Source organism: Cetorhinus maximus, chromosome 20 (genome assembly GCF_964194155.1).
Source record: "Cetorhinus maximus chromosome 20, sCetMax3.hap1.1, whole genome shotgun sequence".
Taxonomy (NCBI): Eukaryota; Metazoa; Chordata; class Chondrichthyes; order Lamniformes; family Cetorhinidae; genus Cetorhinus; species Cetorhinus maximus.
This window is the reverse complement of record NC_135898.1, coordinates 15,753,665-15,768,861: the sequence shown is the minus strand read 5'-3', so window position 1 is coordinate 15,768,861 and position 15,197 is coordinate 15,753,665. Positions and strand designations below refer to the sequence as shown.

At 39.8% G+C, this 15,197-nt stretch overlaps 1 protein-coding gene and 1 long non-coding RNA gene across 3 annotated transcripts in view; one reads left to right on the top strand and one right to left on the bottom strand.

Moving 5' to 3' along the window:
* LOC144694895 (disintegrin and metalloproteinase domain-containing protein 9-like) overlaps positions 1–15,197 on the bottom strand; it is a 112,340-nt gene that overhangs the window by 79,981 nt on the left and 17,162 nt on the right. For both annotated transcript variants that reach the window (XM_078565628.1, XM_078565629.1), the window contains exon 2: positions 2,064–2,179. In XM_078565628.1, coding sequence (XP_078421754.1) covers positions 2,064–2,179 — 116 coding nt within the window. The remainder of the gene's footprint in view (positions 1–2,063; positions 2,180–15,197) is intronic.
* Positions 1–15,197, top strand: part of LOC144694897 (uncharacterized) — a 114,251-nt gene that overhangs the window by 87,324 nt on the left and 11,730 nt on the right. The gene's annotated exons all lie outside the window — the stretch shown is intronic.

Sequence of the window (15,197 nt, the reverse complement as noted above, 5' to 3'; positions counted from 1 at the left end):
TGGTGGGGTGAGCGAGAGTGGGTGGCGGGGTGAGTGTGTGTCTGGCTCACTCCCAGTCTCAGGGTTCTCATTCACCAACACCTCCACAAGCTATCACGCACTCTCACCACTCAGCGGGTGAGGGTGAGTGAGCACCCAAGACTGGGAGTGAGCTGAACTCTCACCCCTCCATATTCTGATGATCATCTTTATTTATGACTCTTTTTTTAAAAAAATGATCAATTTATTGTTTTGTTTTTGTTTGCTCAGCAAGTTGTTTCTTTTCATCCGTCAGCTTTATTTTCCTGAAATTCATGTTTAGTGTTGTGCCAAACCTTATCTTTCTGAAATTTGCTCATTGGCCCCTTGAGTGGACTCAATGATTAGCCTGTTAATTGAGCTGGCATCACCACCAAGCTGATTCATCCCCTCACTCAACATCCATCTTTCTAACAGGGATCGCAGGATAGCCATCACAAGCAACAACCATGGCTCATCTGTGCCCTCTCCAGTCCACGGGTACAGAACTCAATTGTACCAGCTCAACCTGCTGCCACTAGCAGACATAATCTAACTCAGCACAAACTGATGATCTCCCTGGTGGCAGCAGGCTGAGCTGGTATAATAAGAGTTCTACACCCCTGGACAAGAGGGGGCAAAGATGAGCACAAACTGAGAATCAAGCCTGGATCTTGCAACATTTAGCTTGGTATTGCACCATATATCTTAATTCATAGCAATTTCTTTAGGCTATGAAGGGTCCACTTTGGACTTTAATGGTAGTAGGGAGCAATATAATCAGGCAAAGCACTAGAGGTGGAATAACATGGTCTTGGTCAATTGAACAGATATGGGGTAAAAAAACTCAGTTCAGTATCAAACAAGGTCACAAACAATGGATTCAATCTGAGTAGCCAGTTGCAGCTGGAATCCACAGACATGAGCAGAAAAACCAAGAGAGAAAGCTGTGGTTTTGCCAACATTGAGCTAAAGAACATTTTCCCTCATCTAATGCTTTACAATGAACATGCCATATGATTGTTAAGCAAAAATCTGTGAAATTAAAATGCTGTTGGAAAACTCAAGTTGGACATTGTTGACATATTTGGAAGCTGAATCCATGTTTGTGAATGTGAATGATTCATAGAAGTGAACCAAAGTGGAGCCTTTGGGCACATGAGAGATGGTTATGTAGACACAAGAGGAAAAATTAAGGGATTTTGAGACTGTATTGTGACAGGAAAAATGAGTAAAATCAAAAGACAGCTGTGCCACTATGATGGGTGACAGAATGGACAGTGTCAAAGGTGGCAAAGAAGTCAAGTAAGATGAGACAGGAAAGCAAAAGAATTTCTGCAGCTAATCAATGTTGTTCACAGTATAGACAGGTCAGAAACTGAAATGGAGGGTCTTGAACTAACAAAGGTGAGCACTCACTTGAATAACAAATGTCAAGTTCAAAGACAAAGTGCTGAAAATACTCAGAAGGTCTGGAGAGAGAAATAGTTAACATTTGGAGTTGAATATAACTCTCCTGAAGAAGAATCATGTTCAACGCAAAACATTAATTCTGTTCCTCCCTCCATAGATGCTGCCAGACCTGCCGAGTATTTCCAGCACTTTCTGTTTTTATTTCAGAGTTCCTGTAAGCAGTACTTTGCTTTTATTATACAAGTTCAAAGACCTTGAACGGAAAGGTCAAGTTAAACACAGGAAAAAGGTTTATTTTTTTTAATTGGAGTTGTGGACAACATTTCTGAGAAAGGTAATGCAAGGTTAGAAAACTTCCAGGTTTCCACTGTTATACATGAAAAAGATTTCACTTCTAAATAGGCTAAGTCAAATTTTAAGATCATGCTCTCTTGTTATGGATTCCTCAGAGGAATCTGTCAACCCTACCTAATTATCGTTATAAATGCCCTGTACCTTGATTGGATCTCCTTCAACATTCTAAACTTTGGGTAATACAAGCCAAGTTTGTACAACCTGTTATCAAACAAATCCTCAGGGTTCTCTTTCATCATGAAGACTTAGCAACGCAGTACAGCTATGCTCGTCAACAGCATAATTATTTTCCAATATACCTGATCAGAGGGAGATAGGCCAGCATCTCGCTTTTCTCTTTCCATCAATTGTCGTGGGATTGTAATTTCATAGGCAGACAGTTTTGATGTTTGGTAGAATGCTGGATGTAAATCATCTATGAAGGAAAAGCAGGAATATGAAGTTCAGCGATGTTAAAATGTGGAGTGGAGCAACATTACCATTAAAATTTACATTAAAAAGTTTTTAAAACTTTTGTTCATAAATTTCAATCAAATATAAATTTTTAATCACTTAGGACCAAATGATGTGACTTGTTCACCACTTGATCAACATTTTTCAGCTTTGATGCCATGTCTAAGGGTTATAGGGTAACCTCTAAACAGCAACAAAAATTACCGGCATTTTGTTACCTTGCCGCATAGACAGATAAAAGCGTATTTTCCTTCAAGAGGGATTAAGTTTTTTTTGATGATGCGAACACTTCCTTCAAATTTACAAGAAGGTTACGTCAAAAAGTAGCACCTTTATTGATCCTTTTCCAAAGGACAGGTGTTATTCCTATGAAAGTGACTTTTTTCCCCCTGCATTGTTCCTTTTTTCCTGCACCAGGTCCCTTCAGCTCTTATGAACCCGTCACATGTCACTGTACTGTCATCGTCTGCAAGCAATCAAGTTGCAAAATGACAGGAGCATCCAGCTAAACTCAGCTTAGACTGAAAAATAGCTGTCCGGACAGAATTCTCAATATTTCCAAATTTCTGTTCAACTTCTAGTCACATTACCAATGTTGCGAAACAAAAAGTGTGGATGGGGAAGGGTTTTTTAAATTTTAACTGCCTTTGATTCCAACTTTTTCACTATGATTGGTGCTTTTCACGCCAATGGCAACAGGCCCAGTTCATAGCTTTTCTATCAACATGGACTCCATTTGCCAAGTGGATTTCTCATCTGCATCAATCCAAACAACTCCCACCTTGTTACCATGTGCTTTAAAATGTTTTATACTTCCTACAAGGTGGCCGATATTGCAGATAACCCAATGTCTGAAGTAGTCTTGGAAAGGTCACGTGCAGGAGCAGCTGCTTTCATTTCTGTTCTCAGAAATTTGTGCAGCTTTACAGATAGACACAGCTAATAATTCTTCCATTTTGGAGCATGAACTCGTCAACCTCAATTCCTTCTAAATATCCTTTTAGTCTACACCTCAATAGTCACTTTTGGTAAAACATTCATGTTTGAGTTTCTGTTCAGGGGCTGACAAATTTCTAACTTCGTTCTTGTTCTGATTTAGAGTTAGAATGTTTATTATTAGATCTGATGAATTTGATTGCAACATTTAAACACAACACATGGGAGAACAGCCATGCAACTGCAAGTGATACCCTAGTAAACTAATAATCACATCATACACACCAGGGTTAAAAGGACATTGTCTTCAAGAATGTTTGGCCCTAGTGTTCCGTAATTTTTGCAGAACACAAAGAGCTGTGTATCATTTTTGTCAGAATGACATCACCAACTCATTACTTCCTGGAGTTACCTTCTACTCTCATCAACTTAGTCATGCCCTGCAAAACAGCCTTAATCTTGGTTTCACAGCTAAACAGATCTGTCCAAATACAAACAAAGATTTAAAAGACACTTTTGAGTCAAACTGCATTAGGAAAGAATCCAAAAAATGTTTGAATGGTGAAACTGGCAAGGAACAACCTTCAAATGTACTGAGCTCCATGACTCTCAGCCAGAATTTGACCTGTACTCTACAGTGACTCCAACAATTATCAGTTGTATCATCAGCAATTTCACTATTTTTAACTTAAAACCCCATTAGAATAAAATGAACTAGTTTTATAAGATTTATGGTGTTAAATGGCAAATGATTGCATTGACTAGTTGGCAAATTGGTAACAAGGATCAACAATTGTTACCAGAACTTCTCAAGCTAGCGGTTTGTTCCCCCTGAACGCAGACTAAAACATGAATGCTTTACCACAAGTGACTACTGAGGCAAAAACTGAGTGGTGAAGTGAAGAGTTCACACTAGCAGGTTCAGTGGAACACATGCAGCACATAAAAACACCAGGAAGGTTACATTTATTGCCCATCCCCTAGCTCTCCCAAGGTGGTGACGGTGGTAGGTCACCTTTGAGAACCCCTGCTGTAATTTATAGATGTTTCCACTATGATGTAGTTTGTATCAAAACTAAAACTGTTTGCACTTCACCAATGGAAGTGTGTCAGTACGACACCCAAAAAAAATGATCTCCAGAGGCACTTCTACACTGTGCTATTTCTGACAGCCTGTAACTAACAGGAGTCAAGCAGCTGCCTGCAGCAGCACCAAATTTTTCAGATCTGCAGACCACAGCCAGTCTTCAATGGTACATAGCTTTCTGTTTGTCATTTGCTTTTTTAAAAATGCCAAGCTAGTTTAACCTCAAATGTAAAATTTGCTACTTGGATGGATATGCACAAGTTGCTAAGTTGCACAAGATGCACCCAACAAATGCTCTTCCTGATGATTTGCGAAAGCAAGATTAAAATTATGCCTTGTTCGAGTCATGTTCATCCTGTGCTTGGAGTTTTCCTCAAGCGTTTAACTGTGAAAAGCAGTTGCTTTTGTTGTTATTGCTTGAAGGACAGAGATGTCTGTCCTCTGGATTCAGCGAAATTGTGTTTTGAGGTGCTGTGCCAAGTGTTATGACCTCTAGTGAAATCAGAGGTACAGCCCAGGAAGATGCAGATCAGAGGCTGGGCTTTTCCCAAGGGTGGAGGGAACACTGTAATGATGTTATCAACCAGTTCACTGAAATGTGTGTACCAATTCCCTTCCCCCTCACCCAGGGAATAGCAGATACTCTAAAATAAGAGACAGAAAATAAAAATGTTTATATTTATGTGTGGGTGTCTAGAACAAGGATGATTATTCTTATTTATTCCCTTTACTCCATATCTCTTTCATCATAAGGTAGTTTTTGTAATAATTTTCAGCAATTGAAAAACATGTAGAATTACCCTGTTGAAACAAATGTGTAGTTGTCAGACTCTGCAAGACCCTTTATGAAATCACTATGTCACTGAAACTAAGCACAATAACTCTACCAAATCGAATGAGTTTCTATAAACAAAGGTTTTATTTTTCTCAATGCAGAGTGTAATATTTGAGACTTACTGCAGGAAATTTGCTATTTTGAAGTAAGGAAAATGAAGTAACGTTACTTGTTAGTGAAACAGCACAAGAACAATTAGGTTAATTTTATTTTTTAAAAAAAGTTTAAACTTATTAATCATGTTCTGTACGAATTTCTGGTTTTAATGAAATAGAACAGCTGAAAAAGAGCTATCCAGCCTAATCCCAATTTCTTGGTCTTAGTCCGTAGCCTTGTAGGTTACAGCACTTCAAGTGCATTTTCAAGTAGTTTTTAAGTGCGATGAGGGCTTCTGCCTTTGCCACTCTTATGGAGCGAGTTCCAGACCATCCTGTGGGTGAAAAAAATTCTCAACTCCCTTCTAATCCTGCTGTCAATTGCTTTCAATCTATGCTCATTGATTATTGACCTCTGTGCTAAGGGGTATAGGTCCTTCCAATCCATTCTATCTAGGCCCCTCAACTTTATACACCTGAATTAAAACATCCTTTGCCTCCACTGTTCCAAAGAAGACAAGCCCAGCCTGTCTTTCTTCATTGCTAAAATTCTCCATTCATGGCAACATCCTCGTAAATCTCTTCTGCAGCCCTGTGATTTTATAACAACTAAACTGACTGCCGGATTTGTACACCTTTTAACACAACTTTTTTTTTTCTATGTTGCATGTTCTGCTTTGTTCTGAATGACTTTTCTGTTAGTAAGCCACAGCTGAAAATGCTCCTTGTGAGGTTAGTCACTGAGCGTGCAGGAGACATCTCTGGCAAGGCCAGTCTTGATGCCCTCAGGCTCACAATTCTAGGTAGGGCCAGAATATTGCATTTGGGATCAGGAACCCTGGCTGTATCTATAGCCAACCCTACCACTACCACCTATTAGACTTGGGAAGCTCATTTCAATGCTATGCTCTTTTAAACTATCCCTGACTGAGATTAGTTCACACATAAAGTGTTTTGACATGGGCAGAAGGTGAACATTTCCTTGTTGTGTAATGACTGTTTACTTCTGTCACAGAATATTTTTACATCAGCTTGGAATTGGCTAACTGTCCCTGTGCATTACTCCCACAAGAGAGATTTAAAAAAAAATATCCATCCAGGCAAGCTGGGAATCCTGATTCTGTATGTCAAGCTGTGTTGTGTTTGGTAGATGCTAAGAAACAGCCACAATATTGAAAAGCAATGTGGCCTATGTACAGCTAAATGGCCAGTTCCAGAGTGACACTAGTTTGGTAGGACAAGGGTGCCCCCTTGGCCAGGAGCAGTATAGGGAGAAAAGTGACCCAAGGAAAAAACCCTTATTTTTTTCAAGTCTCTTACCCATAATGATATGAAAAAGTTTTAAGTTGAGCCTTTTTAAACCTGGTGGACTGTCCAGCTCTATTTTGAACAACTGTTAAAATTTTAGTTGATTTCAATTGTAATGCCCAAGTCTATTTTTTATTCAAATGTGAAAAGTAGTATTTTCACATATTTTATGCAAGTACACTGGTTTCAATAAAATATAGATGTCATTGTACCATTTGTTTTCAAAATGCTTGCAAGAAGAATGCTTTTATTCATCCCATTTTCTTACAGTAAACTTGTTTTCACTGGGAGGAGGAGGAGCCCAGGGGTTCAAGCAACCTGTTGGGCTCTGGTTCCTGGAGATTAGTTGAATGTGCATTTGCATACTATGTTCAGTTATTTTCTAAGAATTTACTGTACATTCAAAATATTTGAATGTTGAATTACTGGTACATTACAATCGACAAAATAACAAAAGGAGACTTAGGACTTTTTTTTATATACTAAAAGTGGTTATGATCTGGAATGCACTGCCTGGAAGAGTGGTGGAGGCAGATTCAACTGTAGCTGTGAGAAGGGAATTATAAGTATTTCCTATATAAGTATTTCAAGGGAAAGAATTTTCAGGGCTACAGGGAAAAGTTGGAAGAGTGGGACTGGCTGGATTCTGTTGCGGAGGGCTCAATAGGCCAAGTGGTCTGCTTCATTGCTTTTATGAATACATTCAGATTTAAGCAATAGAAAATTAAGAAAAGGTGTCAACTTCTTTGAAATGCATTGAATAAAAAACTCTTTTTGTTGTCTGATGGGGAGGGAGAAAAGTAGATCATTTAATTGATGAACTTGTCTCCTAAATTCATTTAAGTATTTTGCCATTTTAGAGAAGTGGTATAACTGCATTGTCCATACCTTCCCCACCCCCTCTCCCCTCCCCCCACATTTGAACATAAAAAGTTGAGTGTTTCTTCCAATGAAGCAACTGCAATCTTTAGAACGATTTTAACTCCCTTTGTCCAGTGGAAACAGGGTCATTTATTGCTGTTTGTTCACCTCAAAGTTGTCTTAAAGCGGGGCAGCTGAAGCAGGGGCCTTGTGAATTTATGCTAATCAGGGTTTATCACGGACCCTTCACTCAGTCAAAGCAGATACCTCTGAGGTAAGCTTTAAAAAGAAAACTTGATTTTGTGGGGCCAGGAGCAGCAGAGTATTTCTCTGAACTCCACAAAAATAGTTTGTGTCACTGTCATCCTGGGCTCACTTTCTTTGCACTTTCCCGAAGGCTAGGCAGTCTCGAAATAACTCAACATAGTACCAATCCAAGGCAAGCTGCCTCTGGATATCCTTTCACATGAACTTAAAATTCTTTTTCAAAATGGAAGTATGGACAATCAACATGGCACCGCCCAGTGTTTATTAAAACCTCGTCACACTCATGTCGCTAGACCTGACTACAAGATTCATTACAACTGCAAAGACCCCTCTCCAGTCCATTCAATTCTAAAAAGCATAAAAAACCCTTTTACTTCTGAGAGAACAGGAGACAGGGAAGGGACTTCAAAGGACCTCAACACTTCTAACTCCTTTGCCTGGTGGAATAATGCTTCAATGAAATTAATATAGCAGCTTTTTTGTTTTGGTTATGATAAAAACAGGCTGAGAACAGCCATTTTGTGTGCAGGACCCCTGGAAGAACTCTTAGAGACAACATCAGAGAGGGTGCTTTGTCAAGGGAGGACAAAGAGGAAGGTATTAAGAAGTCACTGCTGTTCTGCTGTGTCCAGGCAATCTGCAAGTACTGTAACCACAGAATTAGTGAGGAACAGGAAACCTCTCTCTCCCCCAAAAACCTGCTGAGTGCACCTGAAAAGGTAAATCTCCAAATCGTCAGCTGCAGAAGCCATTGCAGCTATTCAAACTGAACCTCAAGTTCCAACTCCTTCACTTCGGAAAGAAGGAATTCAAGCAATGGGCCCGCAACAATCTCTCTCAAATACTGATTTGAAATCTCATTTAAGTATCTTTTTTCCCTTAGCTGCATTTTAATCTTGGTATCTGTATTTTAGTTAATAACTTTATCACTTTTACTTAAGTAAATTTCAACGTAGTTTTCTTTGTAATAAACTAACCTATCTTGTTTAAGATTAAAGCTTGTCTGCTAGATTAGTTTTAAATTGAACCACACAAGTTAAAAGAGGGCTATGTACACAGACACAAATTCTCAGCTCATGGACCGCTTTAAGAAAATACCTCTTATGTGGTTGTGACACTGACCAAACTACAATTAAAATTCCCCCTTTAATTTCCTTATCTGTTGTGTTGTCATCATTCTGACTAGTCTGCTGATATCATCATCTGATTATGGACACCATAGCTATGCTGTGAAGAGTGAGAGGCATACAGTGCTGATGTGGGTCATTTAAAGTTCAGGGTGGGAGAATCATAAGCATGTGGACTGAGCACATTTAAATCACATATGAATCAGAAGTTTATGTATACATTTATACCATGAGAATCCCAGTGAGGCCCTGTTAATGAACTGGGACAGTTTGGTCACTTCTCCCAGTAATAAACAAAGCAGAGCAACCAACAGCAGACGCATGCAGTGCTCAGGAATGCTGCAGCAGCTATGTTGAACAGCAGAAAGGAATTTCAAGCATCATCGCCTCTGTGGATTTGGGCTACGAAGTAAGAATAAGTACATCAGCCTCAGGAGCAGATGATAAAGGCTCATGTTGCTGTCATTACCATCAGCATCCTGGATTGTGAATGTACTATCGCCAAGTTTGCACAAAAATAGGTGGGAAGGCAAGAGGTGAGGATGACACAAGGAGTCTACAGAGGGATATAAACAGGTTAAGTGAGTGGGCAAAAAACTTGGCAGATGGAATATAATGTGGGAAAATGTGATGTTATGCACTTTGACAGTTAGAATAGAGGAGCTGAATATTATTTAAATGGAGAAAGACTGCAGAAGGCTGCAGCACAGAGGGATTTGGAAGTCCTTGTGCATGAATCCCAAAAGGTTAACATACAAGTTCAACAGCAAATGGAATGTTCAAAGGAAATGGAGAATAAAAATGGGGAAGTCTTGCTAAACCAAACAAGGCACTAGTTAGACCACACCTAGAATACTGTGAACAGTTTTGGTCCCCTTATCCACGGAAAGATATACTGGCATTGGAGACAGTCCAGAGAAGGTTCACTAGGTTGATCCCAGGTTTGGAGGAATTTCCTTATGAGGAGTAGGTTGGGCCTGTACTCATTGGAATTTAGAATAATGAGAGGCAACCTCATTGAAACATATAAGATTCTTAGGGGGCTTGACAGGGTAGATGCTGAAAGGTTGTTTCCCCTTGTGGGAGAGTCTAGGACCAGAGGACGTAATCTCAGAGTATTTAAAACAGAGATGAGGAGGAATTTCTTCTCTCAGAGGGTCGTCAATCTGTGGAATTCTTTACCACAGAGGGTTGTAGAGGCTGGGTCATTAAGTATATTCAAGGCTGAGATAGACAGGTTTTTACTCAGTAAGGGAATCAAGGGTTTTGGGGAAAAGGCAGGAAAGTGGAGTTGAGGATTATCAGATCAGCCATGATCTCATTGAATGGCAGAGCAGACTCGATGGGCCAAATGGCCTACTTCTGCTCCTACGTCGTATAGTCTGTCTTCTACATCTCACAGTTATCAAACTTAACTCTTAAGATGGTGAGAAAAGCATTTGAGGGATTCCACGAGCTCAAGAAAGAGTGTATGTACAATATGTTAACCAGAACACAACTATGCCTGGCAAAATTTGATAATCATGCTGGGCAACGACACACAAACTCTGACCAATCTGATAACTGACACACGGGAATGTGGAACAGTGTCGACAGGCTTCTCTGCATGCAGCCATTTTCCAGTTCACAAGTCAACTGTTTCCAGTAAATAACAATTGGCCACAGCCAAAGTCAGCTGACAAACCTGCCAACTGATTTCCTGTTGGATTTCCCAGTTGTTTTGCTTGCTCCCAATGCATGCCAGTTGGGACCTGTTACTTCAAACAGAGGTCCACCAGATACAGTTGCAGTTTAAACCAGTTTCAACTGATTTTCCCAGTAGTGGTGTCCTGTGGGAAAGCTTCTGTTATTTTAAAAATGATCAGCTTCATTCAACATAGTTTTGGATATTCATTGATTTCCAAATAAATTGGGCTGCCTGAGTAAAGATGACATTAGAAACAAGAATTTTTATACCTCTCTCCTCCTGGAGGTGTGGAGTCATTTCTGAGATACAGCTAATAATGTAACTAATGTAAAGACAACCAAATACTGATATAAACTAAAGTCAAAAATGCCTGGTTACAAAACCAAAGCTGATATTTCTCATCCAGTGTTCCTACTGGTAGTGGCTTGTTCCCACCACCAACTTGTTCATTAAGCCTTGTAGGTAGCATTTGAGTACAGTACTATTAAGAGGTACCGTCTTTCAGAAGGGTCATTAAGCTGTGGTTTCCTTTGTCTGTTTGAGTAGATGCATTGTGAATAATTCAAAGGCATTCTTTGACAAGGAGTAGATAGCTGCTGGTGCCTGTATTGTACTGTATCCAACCAAAAAATCCATAGATCAGCAAAGGAAATTGGTAAAGAAATCTTGAGTGGCCAGATGACGAGGAGAAGAGATTACTCGCGTCTATAAAAGGACTCAGATCAATTAAATGAATGCCCTGATGAACTGATTTATTTCAAGGCAGATTAATGCAAGGTAATCCTGAGCAGGCAGGTGTCGGTGACAGGAGCAAGATCTACCACAGTATTTTAGAGCCGCCAAAGAAATTCATAAATTGCTGGTAAGCTCAGTTGCTTACCGTGCGCTTCTTCATCAGCTGCATGAAGTAGGAACATAGGAGCTGGAGTGGGCCATTTGTCCCTTCGCGTCTGCTCCATCATTCAATAAGATCATGGCTGATCTGCTTGTAGTCTTAGCTCCACTTTCCTGTCTGCCCTCCATAACTCTTGATTCCCTTACCCAACAGAAATCTATCTAGCTCTGCCTTAAATAAATTCAAAGGCCCAACCTCCATTATTTTCTGGGGAAGAGAATTCTATGCACCGATGACCCTTTGGGAGAAAAAGTTTCTCCTCATCTCTGTCTTAAAAGGGAGACTTCTTATTTTTAAACTATGTCCCCTAATTTTAGTCTCCCCCACAAGAGGAAACACCCTCCGGGTATCCACCCTATCTTGTCCCCTCAGGATCTTAAATGCTTCAATAAGATCACGTTTCAGTCTTTTAAACCCCAGTGGGCATAGGCCAAACCTGTTCAACCTTTTTTTATAAGATATTCCTGCGATGATGGGGTTAAGTCAAGTGAACCTTCTTTGAACTGCTTCTAAAGCAATTACATCTTTTTTTAAAAAAGGAGACCAAAGCTGCACACACTACTCCAGATGTGGTCTCACCAAGGCCCTGTACAGCTGGATTAAAACTTCCCTACTTTTATTTTCCATTCCTTTTGCAATAAACATCAACATTCCAGTTGCATTCCCAATCACTTGCAGTACCTGCATACCAGGTTTCATGATTCATGCACCAGGACACCTAGCGCCCTCTGTACCATCTTTCTCCATTTAAATAGTATACTGCTTTTCTATTCTTCCTGCCAAAAAGTGAACAAATTCACATTGTACTCAATATGCCAGATTTTTGCCCACTCACTTAACCTGTCTATATCCCTTTGCAGACTCTCTCCCTCCTCTTGACAACTTACTTTCCTACCTATCTTGGTGTCATCAGTAAATTTAGATCCCATACATTCGGTCCCTACATGTAAGTCATTGATATAGATTGTAAATAGTTGAGGACCCAGCATTGAACCCTGTGGCATTCCACTAGTCACAAGTTGCTAATCCGAAAAAGACCAATTTATCCTTGCTCTCTACTTCCTGTTAGCCAACCAATCCTTTATTTATGCTAATATGTTACCCCACACACCATGTGCTCTTATCTTGTGTCGTAAAGTGCAGCACAATTCATCATGAAATGCAAGAATGCATTGCCATCTTCTGCGTAACCAAAGCTGAGACACACAATACACTCTTGAATGGCAGTGCTGCTGCCTGCAAGTACAGAGCATTGGAATAATCAAACCTTCAGATAACAAAGGTAATGATGAGGGTCTGGAAGCTGATCAGCTAAGGCAGGGAGAATGTAAAGGAGATAGAAATAGATGGTCATAAAATGATTGAAAAGTGGATAAGTTATGTTAAACTTGTATGGAATCATGATTAGACTATACTTCAAGGGTTGTGTACAGTTTTGTTTGTCATTTATGAAAAAAGAAATCAAGGTAAGGGAGAGGGTGCAAAAAGGATTTACAAGGACCATACCTGAAATCCGAAGTTATACCCATCAGGAAAAGATGAACATATTGGTCACTTTTCTTTTAAAAGGAAAATGCTGGAGGGGTGGCCTAATAGAGATCTTTAAAATTATGAAAGGTTTTTATCATAGAACACAGACTGTTTCTCTTGTGGGAAAGAACAAAACTAGAGACCATCAATATCGGAAGAGTCACCAAGAAATCAAATGGAAAATTAAGAAACAACATCTTGACCCAGAGGGAAGCAAAAATGTGGGACTTATTACAACAAGGAGTGTTTTCAATGAATAGTATAGATGCAGGGGAGGGTAGATAAACTTATGAGGGGAAAAAGGAATAGCAGGTTACGCCGAGTTAGATGAGGAAGGATGGGAGGAGACTCAAATGGAACATAAATGCCAGCGCGGACTGATTTGGCTGAATAGCCTGTCTCTGTGCTGCACGTTCTAAGTAATTCAACACACCATCAGAAAATCTATTTGGTGGCAGTGTTCCTATTAGGACAGTTGGTCAGAATCTAACTTCGAGGGGATGTGTAACCATTAGAATCAAACCGCCACTCTACATGTTCTAAAAGGGAGATGCCATTCTGTATCTCTTCCTGGTACATGTTATGGTGTTTAGAACTTTGCAAGTCTGAGCTGGATGCAGTTGGAAACTAGACTTATTGTTCCCACTTCCTGCTTCAATAGCAGAAAATTCCATTACACTAAGAACAAGAGACTTAACACAGCAATCCCATTTAGAGTGTTACTGGAATGAAACATAAGTTGGAGAACATTTACAGTAAAAAAACACACACATTGTTGCTGCAACAACTGTCACATTTGTATGGTGCCTTTAACGTAGTAAAATGTGCCAAGGTGCTTCACAAATGCATTATTAAAAAAATTTGACACCAAGACACATAAGGAGATTTTAGAGCAGATGACCAAGGGCATGGGCAAAGAGGTAGGATTTAAGGAGCATCTTAAAAAGGAGAGAGAGAGGTAGAGGTTGAAGGAGAGAATTCCAGGGCTGAGGGCTATCATAATCCTCAAGGGAAAACCCTAAACCAAAATAACCAAACTTACTGAATGACCCTTTCCTTACTGTATTGCTTCTAAGGTCATCACAGGGTCTAAGAAGCTGAAGGAAGAGCCACCAATGGTGAAGTGATTAAAATTGGGGATGCAGAAGCTAGAATCTGAGGCAGGAACAGCATTAAGTTTCTAAAAATATGTTATACATTTTAGCTCAATGAACCACAGTCAAAATAAAGAAGTTAAATACCATTACTGTAATTTCAAACATACTGCTTATCAAACCAGTAGATCAAGGCAAATAACTTGGTGCTGTTATTTTTCCTAATTCCAATATCCTGAGCAGCAAAGATTATTTGTTGCAAAATCCTGTTCTTGTGCTGGGAGTAGTACTGAAATGCACAACGTTGTGATTACTTGGGCTTGTACACTGCCATTAACCTCAGCTCTAGCCAGTTACACAAAGGCATCTTTGAGGTTTCAATGCAGCTATTTAACCAGAGAGATTTTTTTTTTGGTTTGCCTGAAGTGGGTCATTTTTACATCAAAGAGAAGCTATTAAACTCACAAAACTGCACTGCAGACAGAAAAAGTTTAACATCACCCTCTCTTAAAAGCAAGTTTGACCATTGAGCAATTGGCAACTTACATCACATTTAAAAAGGGTAATTATGTAGAGTCTAATATTGATAATTCATGCATTACACTACAAATGTGCATTATCCAATGACTTGAATCATCTACACAGCTAAGGTGCAAAGTTAGTTCCAAAATATTTGAATTGTTAAATAATTTGAATTATTCAACTGGCATAAAGAATGGATCATTAATAACGTTTTAATTTGGCACTTCCATGTGGAGACGGAGGGGGGGGTGCTGCAGAAGGATTTGGACAGGTTAGGAGAATGGGCAAAGAAGTGGCAGATGGAATACAACGTGGGGAAGTGTGAGGTCATGCACTTTGGTAGGAAGAATAGAGGCATAGACTATTTTCTAAATGGGGAGAGAATTCAGAAATCTGGAGTGCAAAGGGACTTGGGAGTCCTAGTCCAGGATTCTCTTAAGGTTAACTTGCAGGTTGAGTCGGTAGTTAGGAAGGCAAATGCAATGTTGGCATTTATTTCGAAAGGACTAGAATATAAAAGCAGGGATGTACTGCTGAGGCTTTATAAGGCTCTGGTCAGACCACATTTAGAATATTGTGAGCAATTTTGGGCCCTGTATCTCAGGAAGGATGTTCTGGCCCTGGAGAGGGTCCAGAGGACGTTCACGAGAATGGTCCCAGGAGTGAAAGGCTTAACATATGAGGAACATTTGAGGACTCTGGGTCTATACTCGATGGAGTTTAGAAGGATGAGGGT